Here is a 22,951-nt window from a genome sequence, read left to right on the forward strand (position 1 = left end):
CTCTGGTATACGATTAAGGTCACATTTCAAACCACCAGAAAAAACACAGACTTTAAAATAAATGATATCACTGACAATTCTATTGTCATTTGGTAAAAGATAAAACTAAATCTCAACCTTATACCATACACTAGTATAAACGTCTAAATGGATAAGAAACCTAAACGTAAAAAAATGAAACAATCCAAATTCTAAAAGGAAACACAGGTGAATTCCTTTACGATCTGGAAGAGCATGAAATCTTTCTAACTATAATTCAAAACCCAGAAGCAATAAAGTTCAACATCACATCCATCGGTGAGGCTGTGGAAGAAGAAAGCACTCTCACATACTTCTGATGGAGATGCAAAACGGCACAATCACCGCGAAGTGGAACTTGGCAAAACCTAACAACTAAAGATACATTTACCCTCTGACTTGGCAAACTCATTTTTAAGACTCTACCCCGAAGACACATTTCAACAAATATAAAACAACATATGTACAAGGTTATTCACTGGCATTATCTATAATTACAAAAGATTGGAAATAACCCAAACATCCATTCATATGGGAACTACTGAATAAACCATGGTGCACCCATATATGGGGTATATATAACTGTAAAAAAGTTATATATAACAGAAGAAAAGAACATTTCTCTGCACCACTATGTAGTTAAATTCAGGATATTATTGTTATGTGATAAAGGTAAAGTGCCGAACACTATAAATAGTTTATTACCTTTTGTGTAAGAAAAGTGAGGAAATATGAATGAACAAATATGAACAAGCACATAAATACATAAATATGTAAATTCTTATTTATTCACATATAAGTAGTCATACATAAGTATATTTATTCATTTACGTATTTGTATATATATGTTTACAAAGAAGACACACTGGAATAATGAAATGAAAACGAATAAAAGTGGATCCTTATAGGGATGGGGGAACGGAGTAGAGGGGACAGAGACGAAAGGGAGACTTCTCTGAGTATATCTTCTAATGTGATTTTGACAAGTTAAATGTTTTACATATTCAAAATATTAAATTAGATCAAAATGGGGGAAAAAGTAAATCCTAATACTGAAAACAAACTGAAATAAATGAACCTAACTGAAATCAGTAACATAACCACAAATGAAAAGGATTCCTTCCTAATGACTTCTGAACACAGGGCTTTGTACTCCCTTAGTGGGATACAGTCAAATAATAAAACAGCTTGTGAAAAAATCTTAAATTTTACTTGCAAGTTTAACGGTTAGTCATATTAGTATTGGAATTCTGGAACTGCAAACTTTACATCTTAACAAATATATTGCTGGATAAAGCAAATAAGTAAATATGTTTCTGTTATTAAGGACCCAGATTTTCAGTGTAAGAGAAGAGATAAAAATACAGAAATGGGCTGGCCCCATGGCTGAGTGGTTAAGTTCACACGCTCTGCTTCAGCAGCCCAGGGTTTCACCAGCTCAGATCCTGGGCGCGGACACGGCACCACTCATCAAGCCATGCTGAGGTGGCGTCCTACATATCTCTGCCAGAAGGACCTACAACTAGAATATACAACTATATACTGGGGGGCTTTGGGGAGGAGAAGAAGAAGAGAGAGAGAAAAAAAAGACTGGCAACAGATGTTAGCTCAGGTACCAATGTTTAAAAAAAAAAAAAGAAAGAAACCAGAGGTTTTGAGCTTGGAAAAGAAAAAGATTAAGAGGACTCATGACAGGTATCTTCAAATATTTGAAAAAGAAAAAAATTCTATATAGTCTCAGAAATAATGGATATGGTCACGAGCAGGCAAATGACAGCTCGAGTACTTAACAACAGATGAGCCGCCTTAGGGGGCGAAGCATCCGTCAGGACTACTGCAGATGTGCCTTTGGCGCTGGGAGCAGAGGTGGACTCCATGCACGCTACACCTTGACGTTTGCTCCAACTCCAATTCAGCATGCTACGAGCAGAATTTCTCCTGCCATACCTCTCACCTAATCCGCAAAGGCTACCCATCACTCTTCTCTAAGACCCATAAAACAGTTTCCTGTTACAGTACAGTCAAGTGTTGCTTAACAGTGGTGATGTGTTCTGAGAAACACATCATTAGGTGATTTTGTGGTTGTGCGAACATCATAGAGTGTACTTCCAAAACTAGATGGTATAACCTACTACACACCTAGGCTTTATGGGACCACTGGCGTATAATGTGGTCCACCGTTGACCAAAACTTCGTTATGTGGCCCATGACTGTTTTCCTTATGCTCCACCTATGCCAAAGGCATTTCCATTACCAGAGGATAAGAAAAGCCTGACTGAAGGGAGGATGTAGCTGCCAGAGAGAGAAGAGAGATGCAATCAAAGCCTCAGGTTAAACAGGGTATAGGCACAATCAAAGCCTTAGGTTAAAGAGACAGACGTGAGCTGTAATGGCAGCCATTTTAATTGTCAAGTAGAGCACACAACCAGGATTAAGCATAGCACACTGGAGGGAAGAGGCTTCTGGCAGAAATGAAGTGATAAAAACCTAGCTCTGAAAGACTCTGCTTTGAGAAAATGGGTAAGCCAGGACTAAGAATTCTGAAATTCATAATGAGGACCCTGAACCAAGAAGCCCAGATGGTGTGGGAAGGGACTGGCAACACGGGACACAAATGGCAGATCCAGCCAGGCCCAACACAATTCTCCTAACAACACTGGTCAAGGCAGAAGACCCTGCATGCTGACATCAGGGCCCATGGTGTACCCTCCAGAGAAAGAGAATGGCGCGTCACTAAGAATCCTATTTCCAACCTAAACATCCATCAGCAGAAAATAGAATACATAAATTATAGCATAGCAAGACAAAGTAAGACTGGAGTGTTGGTTAAAATTAATCACCAAGTTCTATAGACAAATTTTGTATATCTTAAAAGCAGAGATTACATTTATTTAAAAGAAAAACATACCAGCTCAATCCACGAGTTTACACTGACAGTGACAGGATCAATGGATTCTACATAATGCCACCAGTGTCTGGGAACAAAGAGAACCTGAAAACCAAACAAAAAATGGTTAGCACAAGAACAGGACGTTTTATTGTTATTTTAGAATCACACCCTAATTGAGACTGCCAGAAAAAAAAAGGAATACAAATGAATTTATAGTAATATTGCTGTAGGAAAGGGAAACAAGAAAAAAACCCCACAGCCATTACTCGTAATAGCCAAAAAGTCAAAACAACCCAAATGTCCATCAACTGATTAACGGAGAAACAAAACGTATATCCACACAATGGAACACATTCGGCCACAGAAAGGAATGAAGTACTGGTAACATCCTATAGCATGGATGAACCTTGCAAACATCATGGTGTGTGAGAGAAGCAGACACAAAGGGCCATACATTGTATGACGGCACTTATGGGAAATGTCCAGAAGAGGCAAATCTACAGAGAAAGAAAAGAGAAGAGTGGGTGTCAGGGGCTGGGGGCACGGGTCAGTGAGGAGCCACTGCTCGCAGGATGAGGCAACTTGGTCAAGTCAAACTGTTAGAGTTGGAGTACTTGAGTGTGAAGGAAGCAGAAAAAGAGCCCGTGGGCAGGGAGTAGAGGAAGAAAGACAGGCAGGGAAGAGGGATGGTCAAGGACATAAAGTCTCCTTAGAGACTAAGAAAACCTTTCAAATTGTTAATAACATAGAAGACAGCAGCTGCCGGAGTTGTAAAGGGGATTGTCCCCCTGGGTAGCAGCACTAAGTACAATACCTTTGGAAATGTTTCAGAGGCAGTCAGTTAAAAGCAAATCATTCTCAGCTCATTCTGCTCTGTTGGCCCACCACCTGGATGCATTCCAACCTGCGTTTCTGTGTTTGGGTTCTAGCACAGCTGACCAGACATTAATTGTGAATAAATGTTCCAGGGTGCTCAAGTACCCAAGCCTTGACACCTTCTCTTAACCTGAATAAAAACGACTGTGAGTTCGTCTTCCTCCACAGTCCATTCTCCTCTTCACCAGTAGGGGGAGCTGTGTACCCCCTCCCATTTCCCTTCCACGACCTGTGAAGCCGAGAAGTCCGTGTGTGAAGCTTCTAGCTGCCTCCCACTAGCAGCGCAGCAGAGAGGAAAACCATGATCATTTGTACTGGTGGGGAGGCACGTGGCATGAGGACTTGAGAGAAGTTACAGCTGGTGGGTCCACTGACAGGTCATCGATGTTTAAAGCCCACATTACCTGTCCTGGGCTCAGCGCAACCATATGTCTTCGAGCTTTCCGGAACTGAGGAAAACGTTTTAAATCAGGATTGACAACATTGACTTTGCTGAACACGCTAGATTCTTCATAAGGGATTCTAGTTGGATAAAGGAAAGGAGTATCTTCAGGAGGAAAGAGATGCCATCTTTTCCTGATTAAAAAAAGCAAGATACAAGTTAGTACACTGAACTTGAGACGAAACAGGTAGGAGGGCAGCAGCCACGTCTTCATTTTTACTCATTTTAATTCAATCCATAAAGAAATACAGGAGCAATCTCAGTGGTCACCTGGCCCATCCCTCACTCAGGGCTGGCATCCCCTCTGCAGACACCTGGCGGGGGAGGACAGCAACCAGTGGACAGCTCATGACTCCCTGAGGCAGCCCCTTTGTTGCCGGGACAGATCTAGTTTGTAAGATCACTGCTTCCTATCTCTAATCAAAGTCTGCCTCCTCATAAACCATTTCTGTCCTGACTCTAGAGCTACCCAGCACAAGCTCCACCCTCTCAAATACCTGCATTCTTAGCCAGAGGAACCACCCAGAGCTCTAACTAAAATAGTTTCCAGACTTCTCTGTTTGGGTTATAAATTCCTTAAGTTAAACATTTGTTAAGTTTATCCACGAAGGAAGAGAAATGCAAAAATGATGCCACATAGCTAGAAACTTGCATAATATAGGAATTTTCAAAAAGAAAAAATTGTAAAATGTTTCCATCACTTTAAATATTTTTGAAAAATAGAAGTGATAAATCTTAACTCACAACATGCCAGACACACCCATACTTCGGAGCCAATAGAGGGAGGAGAAGGAGGGAGAATTGTGAAAAGGGAAGAAAAAGACAGCGACAGAAATACACAGATGGGGAAGCAAAGAGAAAGCAAGATACAAAAACCACCCAGTTCTGGAAAAGCCCTCACGCCCTCCAGTGACCTGTTGCAGTTACAGTGGGGCAAGTGTGTCCTTTTAGAACTGGGATGCAGTTGGCTGCTATTTTCAAACTAAAAAGTATACACTAAAGTCTTAGTTGCCTTAGAAATGACAAAGCTGCTCCATTCCACTGTACCTGTGACGAGTTCGGGAGCGGTTTTTGGCCTTCAGTATGTTTAGAATGTTAGAGCTGGAAGAGCTCTTAAGCGATCATCAGACTAATCTCACTTTCAAAGTAGTGGAAGAGGGACCAGTGCTTGCTCAGTGCCATTCACTGGGCTAATGGTTGGTGGTGGACCCAGAACTAGGTCACAGATCTCCTGACCTCTCCAGGTACCACGTCCTTCTCCTGCACCATAGCTGTGTTTCCCAAAGAAATAGCCATAATGATAACCATCTCATACAATTTGCTTTGCTTGGCTTAAAATGTAACATATATGCGTCCTCCTCTTGTTAATCGGAAAAGGTAGTCTGTCATCCTGTCCTCCCTGCTCAAGAATCCTTGGTTCTGCATGCTGAGAGGACAGGGAATAAGCAGTATTTGCCTGGGAGGCAAGACCCCCAGGCTCCACCTGCCTTTCCGGCCTAATCCCTCTGTCTCTAATGCGCAACTTACACGGGACCACTCACAGGCTCCTCTACATCCCATGCCTTCCCGGGGTCTTGCTTGTGCTGGTCCCTCGGCCCCTCCCATCTGTCTTTTGAACGCTTACCCATCCTTCAAAGTCCATCACAAATGGCAGCTCCTCTCTATCTTTCCCTGCTCTTTCCAACAGGAACGTTCTCTCTTCACTTTTGAGTTCTCCAGCTCTATAAAACCTTCCTCAAGAGCATGCACGTCCTGCCTTATATCACAGCTAGCAGTGGGCTTGCCTGCATGCTGGCTGTAAACTCAGAGCAGAGGCGTCTTGTTCACTCACCTCATTCACTTCCAGATTCCTACTGTAACATGTGGTACCTGCACAGCAGGATATTCAACGACCACTTACGGAATAGTCATTTTACTACTGCAGAGCTATATGAGGCCATAAAATACACTCTACTACAAAGTTCACATAAAACTATGTTAATTTTATACCATAGAAAGAACCCAGGTATTTTTGCTAATGTTTTCCCAACTTGAATTTCTTTGGCTTATTTCCCAATTCAGAACACATGGAAAGCAGCTACCTAAAATGATGCCCTCCCTTACTGAGTTTAAGTTCAGACTATTAACTCCACAAGGGCAGGGACCATGCATACTTGATTCACTGTTGCATCCAAGGTGCATAATAATGCACCTGAGAAGTTCAAGGACCTTTAAAAAGACCTGATGAATCAAGGAGTGGACTACCTTACACCATTTTATAGTCTTCAAAGTACTTCGCATGTGAAATCTACTCACAAACACACTCACTGTTTCTCTTAGATCTCATAATCCTCATAATCCTTTTCACGTCCAAAGGGTCTGAGAACTTGCATGTGGCCCTTGCTGCTTTTCCCTCTGGGCTCCCTGTAAATGTCCCGAGAGGCCAAGAGAGGAGACTGGGGCATCACTAATTGGGGGGAAATAAGGCTGCACATACAGCATTCTGAGTACATCCTCCAAGTGGCAGAAACACTAACTCTCACTGGACTCCCAGAACCAGGGACTACCAGAGTACTGCCTGACTCAGCCCCGGCATCTCTTAGGGGCCACAGACAGTTGGAGATAAAAACCGACTTAAGGTAGTAAGATACTGCATGGTGTCTACATGGAGGCACAAACTACAATTTAGAGTTGAAAGGGGCCATAAATATCTGGTCCAGTAGTTCTCAAACCAGGCTCCCAGGCATCCCCTCAGCACTGGCAGGTAGCAGCAAAGCCTCTTCCTTTCAACAAACTGCTCTATTCTTATTTATTTAGGTTTGAAGAAAGGGCGTCCCTCCTTTTAAATAAAAGTTTGAAAGCTACAAATGCAGACTCTTATGTAAAAGAGCGAAGCAGACAACTGTCTGGCTGAACTGGGAGTGGAAGCCTGGAGTTTCAGGATCAGCTTTCTGAAGACGATCCTCATCACAGCTGAGAGACACATGTGGAAACCACCAGTAAACTGTTCCCCTCACTTCACAAAGGAGGAAAGTGAACGAGACGTTAAGAGATCTGCCCTGGTCATGAGGCAGGCTGACAGGATGGAGCTGGGACTAAACCTTGGGGTCCTGCCACCTACCTGATACTCATTCCTCTTCCTGTGCAACACACACACACTCATGCATGCGCCTGTGCATTACCTTCCTTGGACCTGGAATACTAAGTTGCAACCGTAGGAGTCCAGATGACAGGGTGTATGGGCCCCCAGGGAGCCGATCCACAATGTACTTTCCCGTCCATTTCTTCCAGGAAATCCGAAGTCAGACCACATCACATCCTGTTTTGAAAATAAAGGTACAGTCCATCAAGAACCAACCAACTCCACTGTATGGCAGTGTTGCACACTGTCACTTAAGCGTCTGGTTTTTGGCCCTTGGAATACTCTTATAGAAAAAGCTATCGATGGAGGAGGTTAGGTTTCCAGAGAAGTCCAAGAGATCTTTTAAACCAATAACATATCTGAATTACTTCACTAATAGTAGTTATCCAACCAATATTTACTGACTGCCTACAACATGCCAGGCAATGTTCTAGAAGCCTGTAATGAATCGATGAACAAAACACATAAAATGCCCACCCAGATGAAGCTCATGTTTTAGAGGCTGGAGATAGACAGTAAATTACAGACATAATTATGCAGATTTCTAGGGGAACAGTGTTTCAGGCAGCAGGAACAGTGACTGCAGTGGAAGTAGAAATATTTCAAATATCTCTGAAGCTCAACTCAGGAAGCCAGAAGGTCGTATTTCCTGTAAGCAGTGCAGATATTTCTGGACACAAGTACTACATTAACTTTTTGCCCTTCAATGATCACATAAAAGAAGCCTTCTCCTAGGTTAGCGGAGTTATTTAAAACTATAGATGCCAGAGCTTTAGTTCATACCTGCTAAATCAGTCTCCACGTGGGGGCAGCAGAGCACACCTTCTGAAAAACACATCTATTGAAGACTTCTGCTGTACCAGCAAAAGTCATGCACTCCTAAGTGTAGTAAGTAATGAACTTTTAAATAGAGACAACACAGCGCTCTTGGCTTGGCTCTCCTTACACGTGGTTCTGCGGACAGAGCGTGCCCAAGTCAACTACTGACCCATAACTACCATCTGATCCAGTAGTTCTTAAACCAGGCTCCCTTGCATCCCCTCAGGGATGCTGCCCTGCTACCAATGGCTCTGCTCTACTTTATTCAGGTTTGAAGAAAGGGTTGTTCCTGCTTTTAAATAAAAATTGGAAAACTACAAACATAGTTTGACATAAACCGAAATCCATGGAATTAAAAATATGTATAAGCTAGAAAAGAACATACTAGTGAACCAGACATAAAGATTTTGTTTTATTCATTTTTTTACTCATCAATTTTTCCTACTGAGTTCTGAAAAATAAAACAAGAAAGACTTCTATGTGCAGAACATGGTCCTAAATGTTGACACCTCTTTTATCAGTATCTTCAATCTATATTTTCTATTTTTAGAGGCAAACCATTAAAAGCTGTATTCAAAGAGAAAGATTTTGGAGAGATATTTAATGGATGGTTTTGAGGAAGCCTAGAAAAAGGCATTTTCATTTTTGTTTTGAGTGATGAAAATAGCGGAATATGTGCATGTAACTAATGTCTGTTATGGAAGGGGAGTTCTTGCAAGGTCAGCACTACTGTAAATGCATATGGCTCACACGCAGCAGCTCCGGGGTGGCAAAAATCACATCCCCTTTGGATATAGCCCATAAGCTCCAGGCAGGGAGCTCTGTATTGCCAATGTCTAACCTAATGCCTGGCGCAGGGGGAGTGCTGATGACATTGGCTGCTTGGGACGGAAAGAAGAATCTGTTGGCTTATTATGGACAAATGGCTCAGGTCAAGAACATTTTTGAGCATCTACCACACACCTGGTATGACGCTGGGTGTTTGGAATACAAATGTTAATGCAACATAGGCCCCCCCCCCTCCCGCCCCTGTTCAAATCTAACGTGGGAAATAGTCCCATAAATGGACCTTTTCAATACAGTATGGCAAGTGCTCTGATAGAAGTGAGCAGAGGGAGCTCTAAGATCACAGAAGAAGGGCTTCGGGCCCAAGCAGGAGCTTAGGAGAGGCTTCCAACTAACCCGGTCCTGGGAACGAGTCACAACACCTCAGTCTGGAAGTTAACTAAAGGCAGCTGAAAGACCTGCAGCATAAAAACAAAAAACGGGGTTCTGCCTTAGCTAAGAAGAGGCTGGGTTAAACGGTTCTTAATCTTTTTATAGACACACCCCTCTGCAAATCTAATGAATCCCAACACCCCTCTCCTGAGGAGAATGCACACACACATACAATTTCATAGCTACGTTGAGGGAGTTGATAGGCTGACCCCAGGGAAGAACCCTGTTCTAGAGCACAGCTTAAGGAAGAGTCAGAGAATGAAGAATTTTCTGCCGGGTGGGGGTGACTATGAGAAACCGACGAGAGGTTTCCCTGACCTCTTAATCTAACACAGCAACGATGTGAAAAGGGAAATTACTTTGGAATAATTAGATCAGGGTGACCTAAACTACCTAAAATTCAGTTGCAAACTGGCTGGGACAGCCAAAGGGTGAAGGGTTTGTTGGGTAGGGGCAGAGAGAGGGAGTGAGTCAAAGTAAATTTGTCAGAAAAAAGAGAGCATTTAGTGTACCTACTTTGTGTTTCTTTTCCTCAGGTCTTGAGTTGGGACTTTCTGGCCAATTGAGTTCAGCTACTTGCAGGTAGTCAACTGTCTGAAATCAACACGGGCCCAGGAGACTCTGCCTTGAGTCTTGCTAGAAACAAGTGACCTGTTAGGCCGCTGTATATCAGTGGCACCAACACAGGTGACCAGTGGGGTGATCCATCCTGGGGTCTATTCTATTATCCACTTCAGGAGTTGGAAAAGTCTTCAGAAATCATCTATATCCAGAAAATTCTATTCTACATCACCCCTGAAAAGAGCAATCAAGTGTCTGGCTGACGGCTTACTACAAAATCAGTATCTGCTTTCTTGCAACTTCCAGAAGAAAGTCCTAGATTTGCTTTCTAGAGACAACAAATTTAACTTCTCTTCTGCCAAAAGTTGCTGTCTTTAAATTATCTGAAAAACTGTCAGGCCTTCTCCTGTAACTTTTTTTTATACCTAGACTCAGTAGCATTTTTCCTTTCAGCTGCTCTCCTCCCACTGCCTTTAGTTCGTCAACAGCCCTCTTAAAGCCTGGCTCCCAAACTGAACCCCAGGCACAGCCTGCGTGGTACCTTGTATATGCGATGGCAACATTCCATGACCTGGACGTTATACATTAATGCACTGCCAGTGCTGTGTGGTTTTGTTTTTAAGTAACTGAATTATACCACGGCTAATCTTGGGCTTGCCTGCCTTTTTCTTATGAACTATTGCCCAGCCATTATCTCTTCAGCCTTCACTCATTAACAGATTTTAGGAAATAGCCATGGGACCCTCCCTTTATCCCTCTTAAACTGAATCTTGTTAGTTTCTGCCTGATGCTTTGCAATGTTTACATCAACCTCTGTACACTACTCCCAAACTTCATCTCCAGTCTTTTTCTCCTGTCCATGACTAACCCTGTATTTTCAGTTGCTAACAAGTTATTTCTACCTGCTTACTGAATCCTTACAGTGAGCCAGGCCCTGACTCTAACATTTTATATGTACCATCTCACTTAATCCTTATGAGATTAAAGGTAGTCGTGCCCATTTTACATATGTGGAAACTAAGGGACAGTATTATCCTTCTGACAGTCCTATAAAAAGACATGGTGACATTTTTGGTTGTCATGATGAATAGGAGGGGGTGCTACGGGTTATTTGATGGACAGGGGCCACAGATGCAGCTTAACACAACAAAGAAAGGTCCTGTATCTTGTACAATTTTAATAATGCTGAAAAATCTGACCTTAATGACCTGAGACTAGAACTCTTACTCTATTCCACATACCATCAAAGGATTTTTACATGCATATAGATGAATATACTTATTTAGCCTCATTTCCAAGTGTTAAATACAAAATGTTGGAAATATTCTAAGAATTTTATCTCTATTATTTTAAATTGGGCCTTTTCCTTGTAGGTTGGTGCAGGAAGGGGATGCAGGCTCTGATATGAGAACCACTGCTGTACCATCTCTACAGCTCCCCCAGTACGGACCACAGACCTCCCCGCCTTTGCTCCTGCTGTTCCCTCTGCCTGGCTGGTCTCCCCATCCCTTCCCACACCGCAATTCACATTTCTCTTCCAAGACCCAATGTAAATGTCACTTCCTTGAACCCTTCCACTCCCCCTTGTGCAACTTGGTCATTCTCTTCCAAAGAACGTTCATTCTTTGCCTCTGACCTCACAGCAGCAAAAGTGACCTTAAAAGGTTAGGTCCTGTCACTCCCTTGCTTTACACGTAGAATTAGACCCAAATGTCCTCTATCATAGGCCTGTGTGACCCCTCTCATCTCTCTGACACCTCTAACCCTCTCTGTCTCATTGGCGAGGCTTCAGTCAAACCAGCCTTCTTTTTTTCAAAAAAGGCAAACATTTCCCTTCTTCAAGGCCTTTTCACATGCTATTCACTCTGCTTAGAAAGCTCTTGACCCTCCTTTCTCATATTTTAGGTATCAGCTTAAATATCATCTCCTCAGAGAAGGCTTCCCAACTTACCCTATCTAGAGTCAGTCCCTCTGCAGCTACCCTGCTGTTCGGCCCATTTTTGTTTACTTCATAACACTTAACAACAGTTTGGCCATTACTTGTTAAACTCACTTGTCTGTCTTCTTCACTAGAATATGAGCTCCCCGAGGAAAGGGGACCAGGGCTGTCTGTGACTCTCTAGGCTGAGCACAGCGCCCGAAAAACAGGTGTTTGTGGAAGGAATACGTAACCGCTCACATTTTACAATTGTTTTCTGTCTTTCAAACACTTACTTGCCTCAGTTACTCCAGCAACTGGCAGACGCCACAGCATACAGCAGCAGCAGAGCTCAAATCTAGTTTCTGCATTTATCTAGCCTCAGCATTGGCACTTCATGTTTTTTACTGGCTGGAACTCTTATTACTGTTTTGCTTCTGGAATTTTTTTCTTGGGCAAATATAGGTCTGGTGGGTATGGTTTGGGGTTCCTTGGTCATCCTAGGCCAATGCCCAAGTCTAAACAACTCTCCTAACACACAGCGACTGAAAACAGCCTCTGGGAGAGCCTCACATGGAACCCAGAAAGCTCCCTCAGGGTCTGCAGCGTCGGAAGCTGAGCATCCCAGAGCAGAGTGTGCGCCGGAGCTCGGCCTGGTTTCTGGACTATATGGAATGTGGCATTTCTTCAGGAGGATGATACACTGGTTTTGGAAGTTGACTTAATCATGCACCTGGATCTGACTACTTCATTACATCTTCTAGTACAGTCACTGAGCATTTACACAAGAAAATATATGTTGTTTTATTATACATTACTTCCTTTAAAATTCTCCTTTATATTACAGGTAAGGCATTTTAACAATTTTAAAAAACTACATGTGTAAGTAATTATATCATCTACAAATTGTATCTCAGAATCATAAAAGGAATGCAAGATCCAAGAGAGTCGAGAATCACTGCTCGAACACATCTACTCAGATCAACAAATACTGACTGGTAACGTGAGACGCTAATAATCAAGGACGGAGACTCAAAAAAGTGTAAGACATAAACATCTCCATTATCAAGAAATTTACAATCTAGCTGGAGACACCAACCTGAAATAACAACATAAACAAATAAATTATCAAAATAATGCCAGAAGACAGTTTCTACCACTGTCACACAACTGTACAATAAAGAGGTCAAGAACGGTGGAAATTTGTTTTTTGCCAATCTGTCTTGATCCCTCAACAAGGAACCAATGCATTAGTACTTAACGCAGAGATCTGAACTGTGTTCCTTTCCCTCTCTCTGCTTCAGGGAGAAGTATAGCAGATGCCAACTTATCCACTTAACCACTAAATAAAATGATGGTCAATCATCTTGCCCCAGGCATCTGGCCATAGGGCCTCCCCCTGAAACTGCCAGATCTACTGCCTGAGAACTGCTCTTCCCGCTGACTTCAAAAGGCTCCCTCTGCTGCTGGCAAGGATGTTCTCAGCTGTGCGCTAAGGATGACGGTGCAGAGGGCACGACTTGGAACCCCCCCTTAAATGCCGCAATTCTTCCAGGCCCTATTCTTGCTGCATGCAGAGACCGTGGAATAACTCTACTTTCCTTTTATTTATTACTTTAAAAAAATTTTTTTTGTGAGGAAGACTGGCCCTGAGCTAACATCTGTTGTCAATCCTCCTCTTTGTTTGAGGAAGATTGTTGCAAAGCTAACATCTATGCCAATCTTCCTCTACTTTATGTGACGTGCTGCCAGTGTGGCTTGATGAGCGGTGCTAGGTCCGCACCCAGGATCCAAACCTGCGAACCCTGGACCACCAAAGCAGAGTGCACAAACTTAACCACTAATGCTACAGGACCAGCCCTTCTACTTTCCTTTTAAGATGTACATCTTCCTTCAACTTTTCATGACTTTCCATGACCAGGTGTGGCAGAAACTGCCTATCTTTCTTAATATCTCATCCCCAATTTTATTCAAGGAAATAATGTGCCCAGCTTAAGACACACGCGTTTTCCAGCCTCCCTTGCAGTTAAGCGGGGCCATGAGACTAAATTCTAACCATTAAGCAGAAGTTGTTGGGTGGGACTTCTGAGAAAGTTCCTTAAAAGAGAGACAGAGAGCCAGGAGTATACTTTTGTTCTTCCTTCCTCCTTTCCGGAATACAGTTGTAATGGCTAACTTGGCACATGAGACGGCCTTGAAGATGGAAGCCATACCCTAAGGACAGAGCAGAAAGGCAGGAAGAACTTGGGTTCTTTGGCATGACGAAGCCTCCATTCCAGCCTTGGCCAGAGCACCTCCAAACTCTCCTTACATGAGGAAAAAACATCACCCTTGTGTGTTTAGTTAGGCTAGCTCTGGGTTTTCCATTATAAGCAACCAAGCCCAACTCACACTGATTCAGGTTAACCCACAGAACCCTGTGTTTGCCTAATCATCCCATTTTGTCAGAACCTTTATCCCAGGTTTGCAGCTAGTCTAGTCCTAAACCCCATACATATATATCCTGAGAAATCTACCCCTGAAGAAATATTCCTGGAGATGCTTTGGGGTGGGAATAGGGAGAGTTCTACGGTACTGTTCTTCGAGTACACCATAAATTTAGTAGGCTTCCCCAGGCTGGCCTGGAGAACCTACCACCAACATCATCACTGTTTCTCCAGGGGGAAAAAAAAACGTTCTGAGTCCAAACAACACATATACAAATAGAAAGTGTAGATAATAAGCAACGAAAATTACTTAAAAGACAGCAAAAGAGAAACAGAGCCATAAAGGTCTGGATAACCAACTCTTTAATTAGAGAGTAAGACTCTAGCTATTACGGAACTACTAACACAGGGCTGCAGTGACTCAGTAGTCCTTTAGATACTCCAGTGGCTAGGGGAAGTTCTAGATGGAAATAACATCATATCTTACCCCAGCACTTAAAGGAGTTAGCGAGGAATTCAGTTCTCTTCTTCACCCTCCCTCATCTCTACCCCAACGGTTTCCTATCAGCCCTGAGTCCTAGTCTCCCCCAAGAATCTATCTGGGAAGTTCATCTGCAGTTTAAAGACCCCTGAGGGAAATGGGATGGAAATAACACATTAGAGTGTTTCAGGATAAGGCCAAATGTAGCACAGTTCTGTACAGAATGAGCAATATGACCAAAATTCATCCTTCACTCATAGCTGAAAACTGGCTGGCCAATGAAAATGAACTTTGCTTATAACACAAAAGTAGGGCAGGTACTTAACTCTCCTCTTTCTTTTGGACTGCTCTGCCTTGTCATGATGTTCTGAACATAATATACAATTTATAAAGAAAGATGGTTTTATTTGATGTGCACATAGAGTAATCATATTTCCCAAATAAAAAAACCAGGACACACAGGGTGACAAGAGATTTTTGTGCCATTTGTGGAAGATAAGAGTTAGTTGGGGAGATAGAGCTCAAATACCAACATAACGGAATATTTAGAAACTATTTTTTCCACTGCCTAGTTTTCTTTTTAAATCAATTTTCTTGAGGTAAAATTTACATACAATAAAATGCACTCATTTTAGAGTACAGTTCAACAAGTTCTGACAAATGTATACACCAGTGTAACCACCACCAAGACAGAATACTTCCATTACCCCCAAAAAGTTCCCTCTTACCATGCAATCAGTCTGCCTGTCTCCATCCTCAGCCCCTAGCAACCACTGATCTACTTTCTGTTATAAGAATATTTTGAAACTGGATTCCTTTAGGTACACATAACAGCAATGAGGATCAGTTTTGAAAACTGCTTAACTAAAAATGTTCCCAACACTTTAAACAAAATGAGAGACTCTAAAAATCTGATTGTAACAAAAAAGTTTAAGAAAATGTATATGCTTCAGTGTTCTTGATTATGCACAATATTCCAAAACTATTACAACCAATTAAGTGATGAAATAACGTCAAAAACAGGACTGAACTCTAACAGCACATTTTATACTCTTCTATATTAAGATTTGGTTTCCGCATTTGACTTTCAAGTCCCAAGGGAGTCCCAGCTTCATTCAGGTTGGCATCTCCAGTACTAACAGCGAGCACAACAAACGCTGACACACTGCTGAGTTACTGATCTACGTAACTAGTCTATTTTTATCTTGAGTAGCTCCTAAACCTGTTTCAATTAACAAGTTAAATAACTGTTAGAGAACCAAACACCATTTAAAAAATGCTGTACAAGTCACCAAATCTTCCATAATTTTTAGTTTTAACCAAAGAACTGAAGAAAAACTGGTAAGATGCTTATAATATTGAAGGATCACTTTTTTTAGCCTACCATGTAAACCAATCACCAAAAAATAATTCATTCTTAAGTTGTTTACTTCTAAAAGATGGTATATTTTGAGTTGGGGCATTCTCAGAGCCTAGATTTGACATGAGCTAGTCTAAGCTCTAGGCTCTGAGGAGGCTCCAACTCAAAACTATTTGTTCTTTTACCTATACCATGCTGTTTGGGCAACTTGTAGTCATGGTTGATGTGAGTCTGTCAATGATATTAAAAGTTGCCTCATTCTGGGGCCAGCCCGTGGCCGAGCAGTTAAGCTGACACACTCTGCTCCAGTGGCCCAGGGTTTTGCTGGTTAGGATCCTGGGCGCAGACCTAGCACCTCTCATCAAGCCATGCTTAGGTGGTGTCCCACACAGCAGAACTAGAAAGACCTACAACTAGAATATACAACTATGTACTGGGGGGCTTTGGGGAGAAGGAAAAAAAAAGATTGGCAACAGATGCTAGCTCACGGCCAATCTTTAAGGAAAAAAATGTGTCTCATTCTATTTATTCTCCAGGCTTAGGTCATAAATACAGAAAACTGATTACACATAACTCCATAACGAACTTACATCTGAAAAAAAAGAAAAAAACCAATACTGGTCAAAACCAACAAAAATGGAACTTTAAAACAATATAAACTATAATGACGATGTAAAACGTATAAAGGATAAACACTTCAATTTAAATTTCAAACAGCTCCTTAGATGGACATTATAAATTAGCAAGTACTTAAGGCTCTTTTTTCCCTAGGGAAATTACCTTAGGTAACATAACCAGAGGAGAAGGAGTTAACTCTACCCACAGACAGGCTTGGATAAACACCCAAATTCTTACATTCCAATTTGCCCCATCATCACCACTAGCCATCAAACTCCTTTAATCATTACTAAACCACCAGGTTCAATTTCAACACACTCTTATAACTACGTTATAAAGTCCAAGACAGGTTAGAACTAATCTTCCACATATTGTACTTTGAGATTCTGTGTCCTGGTGTCTTAACAAGACTCCTGACTCTTAGTAGCCAGTGTGAATCACAACATAAAATGGAATCTACACGGGAAACATTCTTGGGGCAAAATTCCTTTTGCCATATGTTGATTCTTAATAGCTTCAATGTCGATGATACTTACTGATAATTACAAAAGGTAACACCTGTCATTCTTACCTAGTGAGTCAGAGATAAAGAATTTTATGTGGGACTGTCACCCATTCCCTACTCTCCTTGGGAAGTAGAGAACAAAATCTTCCGAATACATGTTTTACTTAGATTAGCCAATGATATGATGTGTAACTAAAAACTGAGGGGACTGATTTCACTTGCCAGACATGAAAGTCAGTTAAGCATCAAAATAATAACTTCTGGCCACCTTTAAGGCCACAGGATATTTTTCCAATCATATCAGTATATTTACCAGTATATATAAATATTACATAATTATCAGCAGATTAATTTACTTTATGGAAGAAAAGGGTTAATAGATGGAATCTTTAAGTAGAAGCTAAAAGCAAAACCTTATAAAACTAATAGAAGGCTGAAGAGAGCTAAGAATTTCTTATCAAGATTGACAAATGCTACAATTGATTACTAGAAGCCACAGAAAATGTGACAAGAGTAAAGCTGGGGGTTTAAGTTAAAACATTCTCTGAAAGGCCCTGAAGACCAAAGAAATATCAAAACAAGAAATGTAAGACCAGGAAAAAAACACATTTACGTAATCATTCAAATACCTATTATGTATTCAAGCGCTACGTTAGCAGTTTTGGGGAATAAAAAATTATAAAACACAGTCCCTGTGCCCAAAGAGCTTACAATATTGTTAGAGGAACAAGACGAAAGCACTCTGTGTCATCGATCATTTAAATAACAATGCAAATAAAACATAAAGGAATGAAGGCAAGGGATGGATGGATGTGGGTACAAGTGGTTGAGACGGAGTGACAGCCAAGGCTGAATCTGAGCCAGGCCCTAAGAAGCAGAATTTTAATAGGCAGAAATTGAGAACATGGGCAAAGGACAGAAGATGAGAGAGAACATGGCGGTCCAGCACTTGGCGAAGAGACTAGTCAGGGACTTATCAGAAGAAACAGGTCATGTCAGTCATACCGGAGAGAGTCTTAAATGCTATCCCGATACAATTTTAAATCATGAAATGTTTGTGAACATCATTAACATATTTCAATATTTAATCTGGAGCATGACTTGAAATGTGGTTTCATAAGAAACAGTTTTAGAATCAATTAGAAGAGTCAGAACTGGAGGAATAAAGAGTAATTTCAGAAGTGATATCGTAGACCAGGGTTCTTTCTTTTACTGAGCATCTGCTATGTGTCAAGCATTGACCTAACTGATTGACATACATTAGATCTACATCCCCTCTTGAAAGGATTTCATGCTTTGCAAAGGAGATCATAATCAGGTTTCTTGAATATTAACTTTCTAACGTGCATTAAAATATTCTCCTAGTTGCCAAAAAAAATTTAATTTCATCGCTATTTAAAAGAATAATTTCTTGCGGGTCCCTGACACACTTTCAGGGGATCTGTGAGGTTGAAATTATTTCTATAATACCATTAAGATGTTATTTGCCTATTTCACTGTGTTGACATTTGCATTGATGGCACAAAACAATGATGAATCAAACTGCTGGTGTCAAGACAGTGGAATCAAAGTGTATTGGTAGCACCGTATTCTTTTTTTAAAAAAAAACAACTTTATTGAGGCATAAATGACGTACAATGAACAACATATATTTAAAGTATACAATTTGACAAATTTTTACATACACCTGAGAAACCATCACTACAATCAAGATGACAAACATTTTGATCAGGTCCAGAAGTTTCCCCACGACCCTCTGTAACCCATCTCTCTCTACCTGCTCATTCTCAGACAACTACTGATTTATTTTCTGTCACTATAAACTTGTTTGCAAGTTCTACAATCTTATATAAATGGAATCATATAGTAAGTACTCCTCTTTCATGCTAATGCTAACCAAAGGTCAACTAAACAAAGTAGACTTCAGACAATGTAAACATCAGAACAAGGAAGAACCCAGGAGGCAGAGGATCATTTCATCATGATAAAAGATCAAGCCATTAAGAGGACATAATAATCCTAAATGTGTATAAACCTAATAACAGTTTCAAAATACATGAAACCAAAACTGACCAACCCAAGCTGAAAAAGAAACAAATACACAATTATAGTTGGGAAATTTCAATACCTCTCTCTATATAGTCAGCACAGATACAGGAGACTGAAAACAATCGATTTAACTTAATTGACATTTATAAAACACAACAGCAGAATACACATTATTTTCAAGCGCCCCGGAATGTCTATCAAGATTGACTATATTCTGGGCCATAAAACACTTAAATTTAAAAGGAGAAATCACACAAAGTATGTTCTCTGACCGCAGTAAAATTAGAAATCGAATATAAAGGTAGCTGGAAAATCTCCAAATATTTGGAAACGAAACATTACACTTCTAAATAACCCATAAGCCAAAGAATAAATCACAAGGGAAATTAGAAAATATTTTGAACAGAATGAAAATGATTTCTGAAACTCCTATCTTGAAACACTTGAGCTTGAAAGCTTCCTATTACTTAAAAGACTTTTTTGACGAGAACGGAGATATTAACAAATGTCACTTTTTTAAATAATGAAGTATAGGGAATCTGTCAACACTTGGAAGATCTATGTAACTCAGTAAACCAATATTTTCCAAATGGCCGATTGAGGCATTACAAAGATCCATTCCATGCAAGACAGATCAATGGATTTTATTCTAAGAATACAAAGAATTCATCAATTATGGGTTCAGATTCTGTACTGCAGCAAACAAACCTTTAAGAAATCACCTCTTGTCAAGTGTGGTGGAGTGTTAAAAAAAATCCACAATTATCTAAAAAGGCTGCTAAAATACTCCTCTCTCTCAGCTGCAAACATGCATGAGGCAAGATATTCTCCATATACTTCAAACAAACCAACAAACGGCAACAAATTGAATGAAGAAGCAGATAGAAGAATCCAGCTGTCTTCTGTGAAGCCAGACATTAAAGAGACTTACGAAAATGTAAAAGAATGCCACTCCTCTCATAAAATTTTTAAAAATTTTGAATACAGTTATTTTCATATGAGTATAATGAGTGTGTTTTGAGTGAATTAATAAATATTTTAAAAATTTATCAGTTTTAATGCTCAACTACCCACCATTTTATGACAGATGGAAGAAAGCTTGAAACACTAAGTAATACGACTTAGTAACTGAATGAATTATACAGTAAAAGTAAAACAACAAAAACTTAGGTACCTGGAATGTAAGAGGACTTGGTGCTCAGAAAACTCTGAGATAAAAAATGATATAATCTTAATGGACTTGGTTGTTCATAGTAGACCGGCCTGTTCCAATCCAGAGAATTAATCACCACAATGTGAAGCTGACAGAAAACTCATTCAACTAAAAATATCAGATTTTATAACGGGTCAATTAGAATTCCAGCACATTATCAAAAGGCTGCCTTTTATATCCACACTTAATGGACAGGACGCATGTCTGCCCAGTGCTATCACGCCCGGGCTGAGTTAGAACAACGATGGGGTCAGAGAGATGCAGCCAAGGCAGAGTGGGCCCAGACTCAGCACAGATGGAGTCCTTAATCCACGCTGTAGAGGCCCCACGGAACTGACGGTATCGGACCCCCTGCAGTACACAGTGCGGCAGGCAAAGCTTGGAGGGCAGGTTACGTCTTTCTTAGTTGTCTAATTTCACAAAAGGTTCACTTACCTTTTTGTGTCTCAGCTTTCTTAAAACAGGGATAATTATTAAATCATAGGCCAAGTATGCACCAACTATAAGTATTTATAAATATTACCATTACACAATGTTTTACTGGAAATATGGAGTAAAAAAGTACTAGTCTAATATACAGAGTGGGGAGGTTATAAGAAATAAAATAAAATACTCTAAACATTAACTATGATATCTGGAATTTCCAGGGTTAAAGATCCATAAAGTGATCACAACTAAGGTTATAAGAAAAAAAAGTTACCTAAAAATTATCATTCAAAAAATGAGCAAATAGTAGATGTGGGATAGACTTTGGATTCAGAAAGCATCTACTGAATGTTTTCAAAACTGAGGCATTTCCTTCACGGTTATGAGAACGAAAACATATCCTCAACTAACAATTATGGGGCAGGTGATATATTTTTCCTTTTTTTATAAAAAGCAAAATGTAAGTAAATACATAAAAAATTTAATAAAGGAGGGGCTGGCCCCGTGGCCTAGTGGTTAAGTTCGCGCGCTCCGCTGCAGGCGGCCCAGTGTTTCGTTGGTTCGAGTCCTGGGCGCGGACATGGCACTGCTCATCAGACCATGCTGAGGCAGCGTCCCACATGCCACAACTAGAAGAACCCACAACGAAGAATACACAACTATGTACTGGGGGGCTTTGGGGAGAAAAAGGAAAAAATAAAAATCTTTAAAAAAAAAAATTTAATAAAGGAAAGCTACAAAGTTTTGGTAGTTGTATTATAATAACTATGTAAACATCAGCATCTACACCTTAACGCAAAGTGAAAAAGACAAATGCAGTATAGGCTGAATGTAAAAGTACTCCGGAGTCTAAGGACTAGCAGCCTATGTGAGAGGAAAGTGCGGAGAGGGGGTGGCGGTGCCCGGCAGGAGGAGAGGAGTAGGGGTGAACAGCCCGCAGTGATGATGAAATACTTCTCTCCACAAAGGATCTGTTGTTAGCGCCCTCAATTCCCAGTCCGAGCGACCCTGTGCACAGCAGAGCGGAACCCTGCGCCATCCTCTCACCTTCCGGTGCTGTTATCAGCCAATGCTCCACTCTACTCACAGGGTTTTCATGGCCAATGTTTTTGGAAGTGGGTGGTCATGTCCTTCTTCCTAGTCTGTCTCGGTCTGGGAGCTTGGCTGAAAACTGTTCACCACAGGTGACCATGCTGGCGGCATAGCTTTCAGCATCACAGCAACATGCAGCTGCCACAGTATGACAATCAACAGATGGGTGGTGTGGTTCTCTGACAGGAAAACGAACGTGGGCCATGGCGGTGAGAGCATCAGAACTTAACCACTAGACCACCAGGGCTGGCTCTACAAAGGATTAGGGGCAGGATAAAGAACTCTGGAGCCTTGGCCTGATTGTGGGCAAGCCAGAGTCCTCTGAACAGCTTCCTGGGAATATTCCCACCCCCTGCCCTATGCCTTAGACATGCACTGAAACCAGAGCAGGGAGTTTGTAAAATCACCCCACAAAATAAACCGTCAGTTTGAGGTAGAAAACACTTAAAAGAAAAGAGGATATGGCAGTCTGCAAACTCTGCTGTCAGTTATGTCAACACACAGCAAAGAACTTCCACATTCTTATTTCTGCACGCGCTCCCATCCTCCTGCAGGACTTCTACAATCAAACACCGGGAGCACAGCCCTCCCTGCGTCAGGCCTTCACCCTGCACTAAACCCCCAAGTGCAGGCAGGCACGGCAGCAGCAGCCCGCAGTGCTTCTAGGCTTCCAGAAATGCTTCTTCATGTAGTCAGCTGTGCACCTCCGTCTGCCTCGCGGACAGAACAAGAACTTAGACATAGGCCAGGAGGAAATGAAGTTTTATACACAATCTCTGCTCCCAATGTACTTCAAACAGCTCGGGTGCTGTGTAAAGGCAAGGGAGAGTATATAGGAAGTTTGGTGAACAGGAAAACAGTGAGAAGGCTGCTCAGCTGTGCGAGCCAAACATGACAGTCCTCTTGAGGAGCAAATCT

At 41.2% G+C, this 22,951-nt stretch overlaps 1 protein-coding gene across 7 annotated transcripts in view; it reads right to left on the reverse strand.

Moving 5' to 3' along the window:
• HSPBAP1 (HSPB1 associated protein 1) overlaps positions 1–22,951 on the reverse strand; it is a 72,314-nt gene that overhangs the window by 28,569 nt on the left and 20,794 nt on the right. For all 7 annotated transcript variants that reach the window (XM_070508983.1, XM_070508981.1, XM_070508980.1 and 4 more), the window contains exons 4-6: positions 7,388–7,524; positions 4,189–4,360; positions 2,927–3,010 (exon numbers count right to left, since the gene is read on the reverse strand). In XM_070508983.1, the coding sequence (XP_070365084.1) occupies positions 2,927–3,010; positions 4,189–4,360; positions 7,388–7,524 (393 nt within the window). The remainder of the gene's footprint in view (positions 1–2,926; positions 3,011–4,188; positions 4,361–7,387; positions 7,525–22,951) is intronic.

Source organism: Equus asinus, chromosome 5 (genome assembly GCF_041296235.1).
Source record: "Equus asinus isolate D_3611 breed Donkey chromosome 5, EquAss-T2T_v2, whole genome shotgun sequence".
Classification (NCBI taxonomy): Eukaryota; Metazoa; Chordata; class Mammalia; order Perissodactyla; family Equidae; genus Equus; species Equus asinus.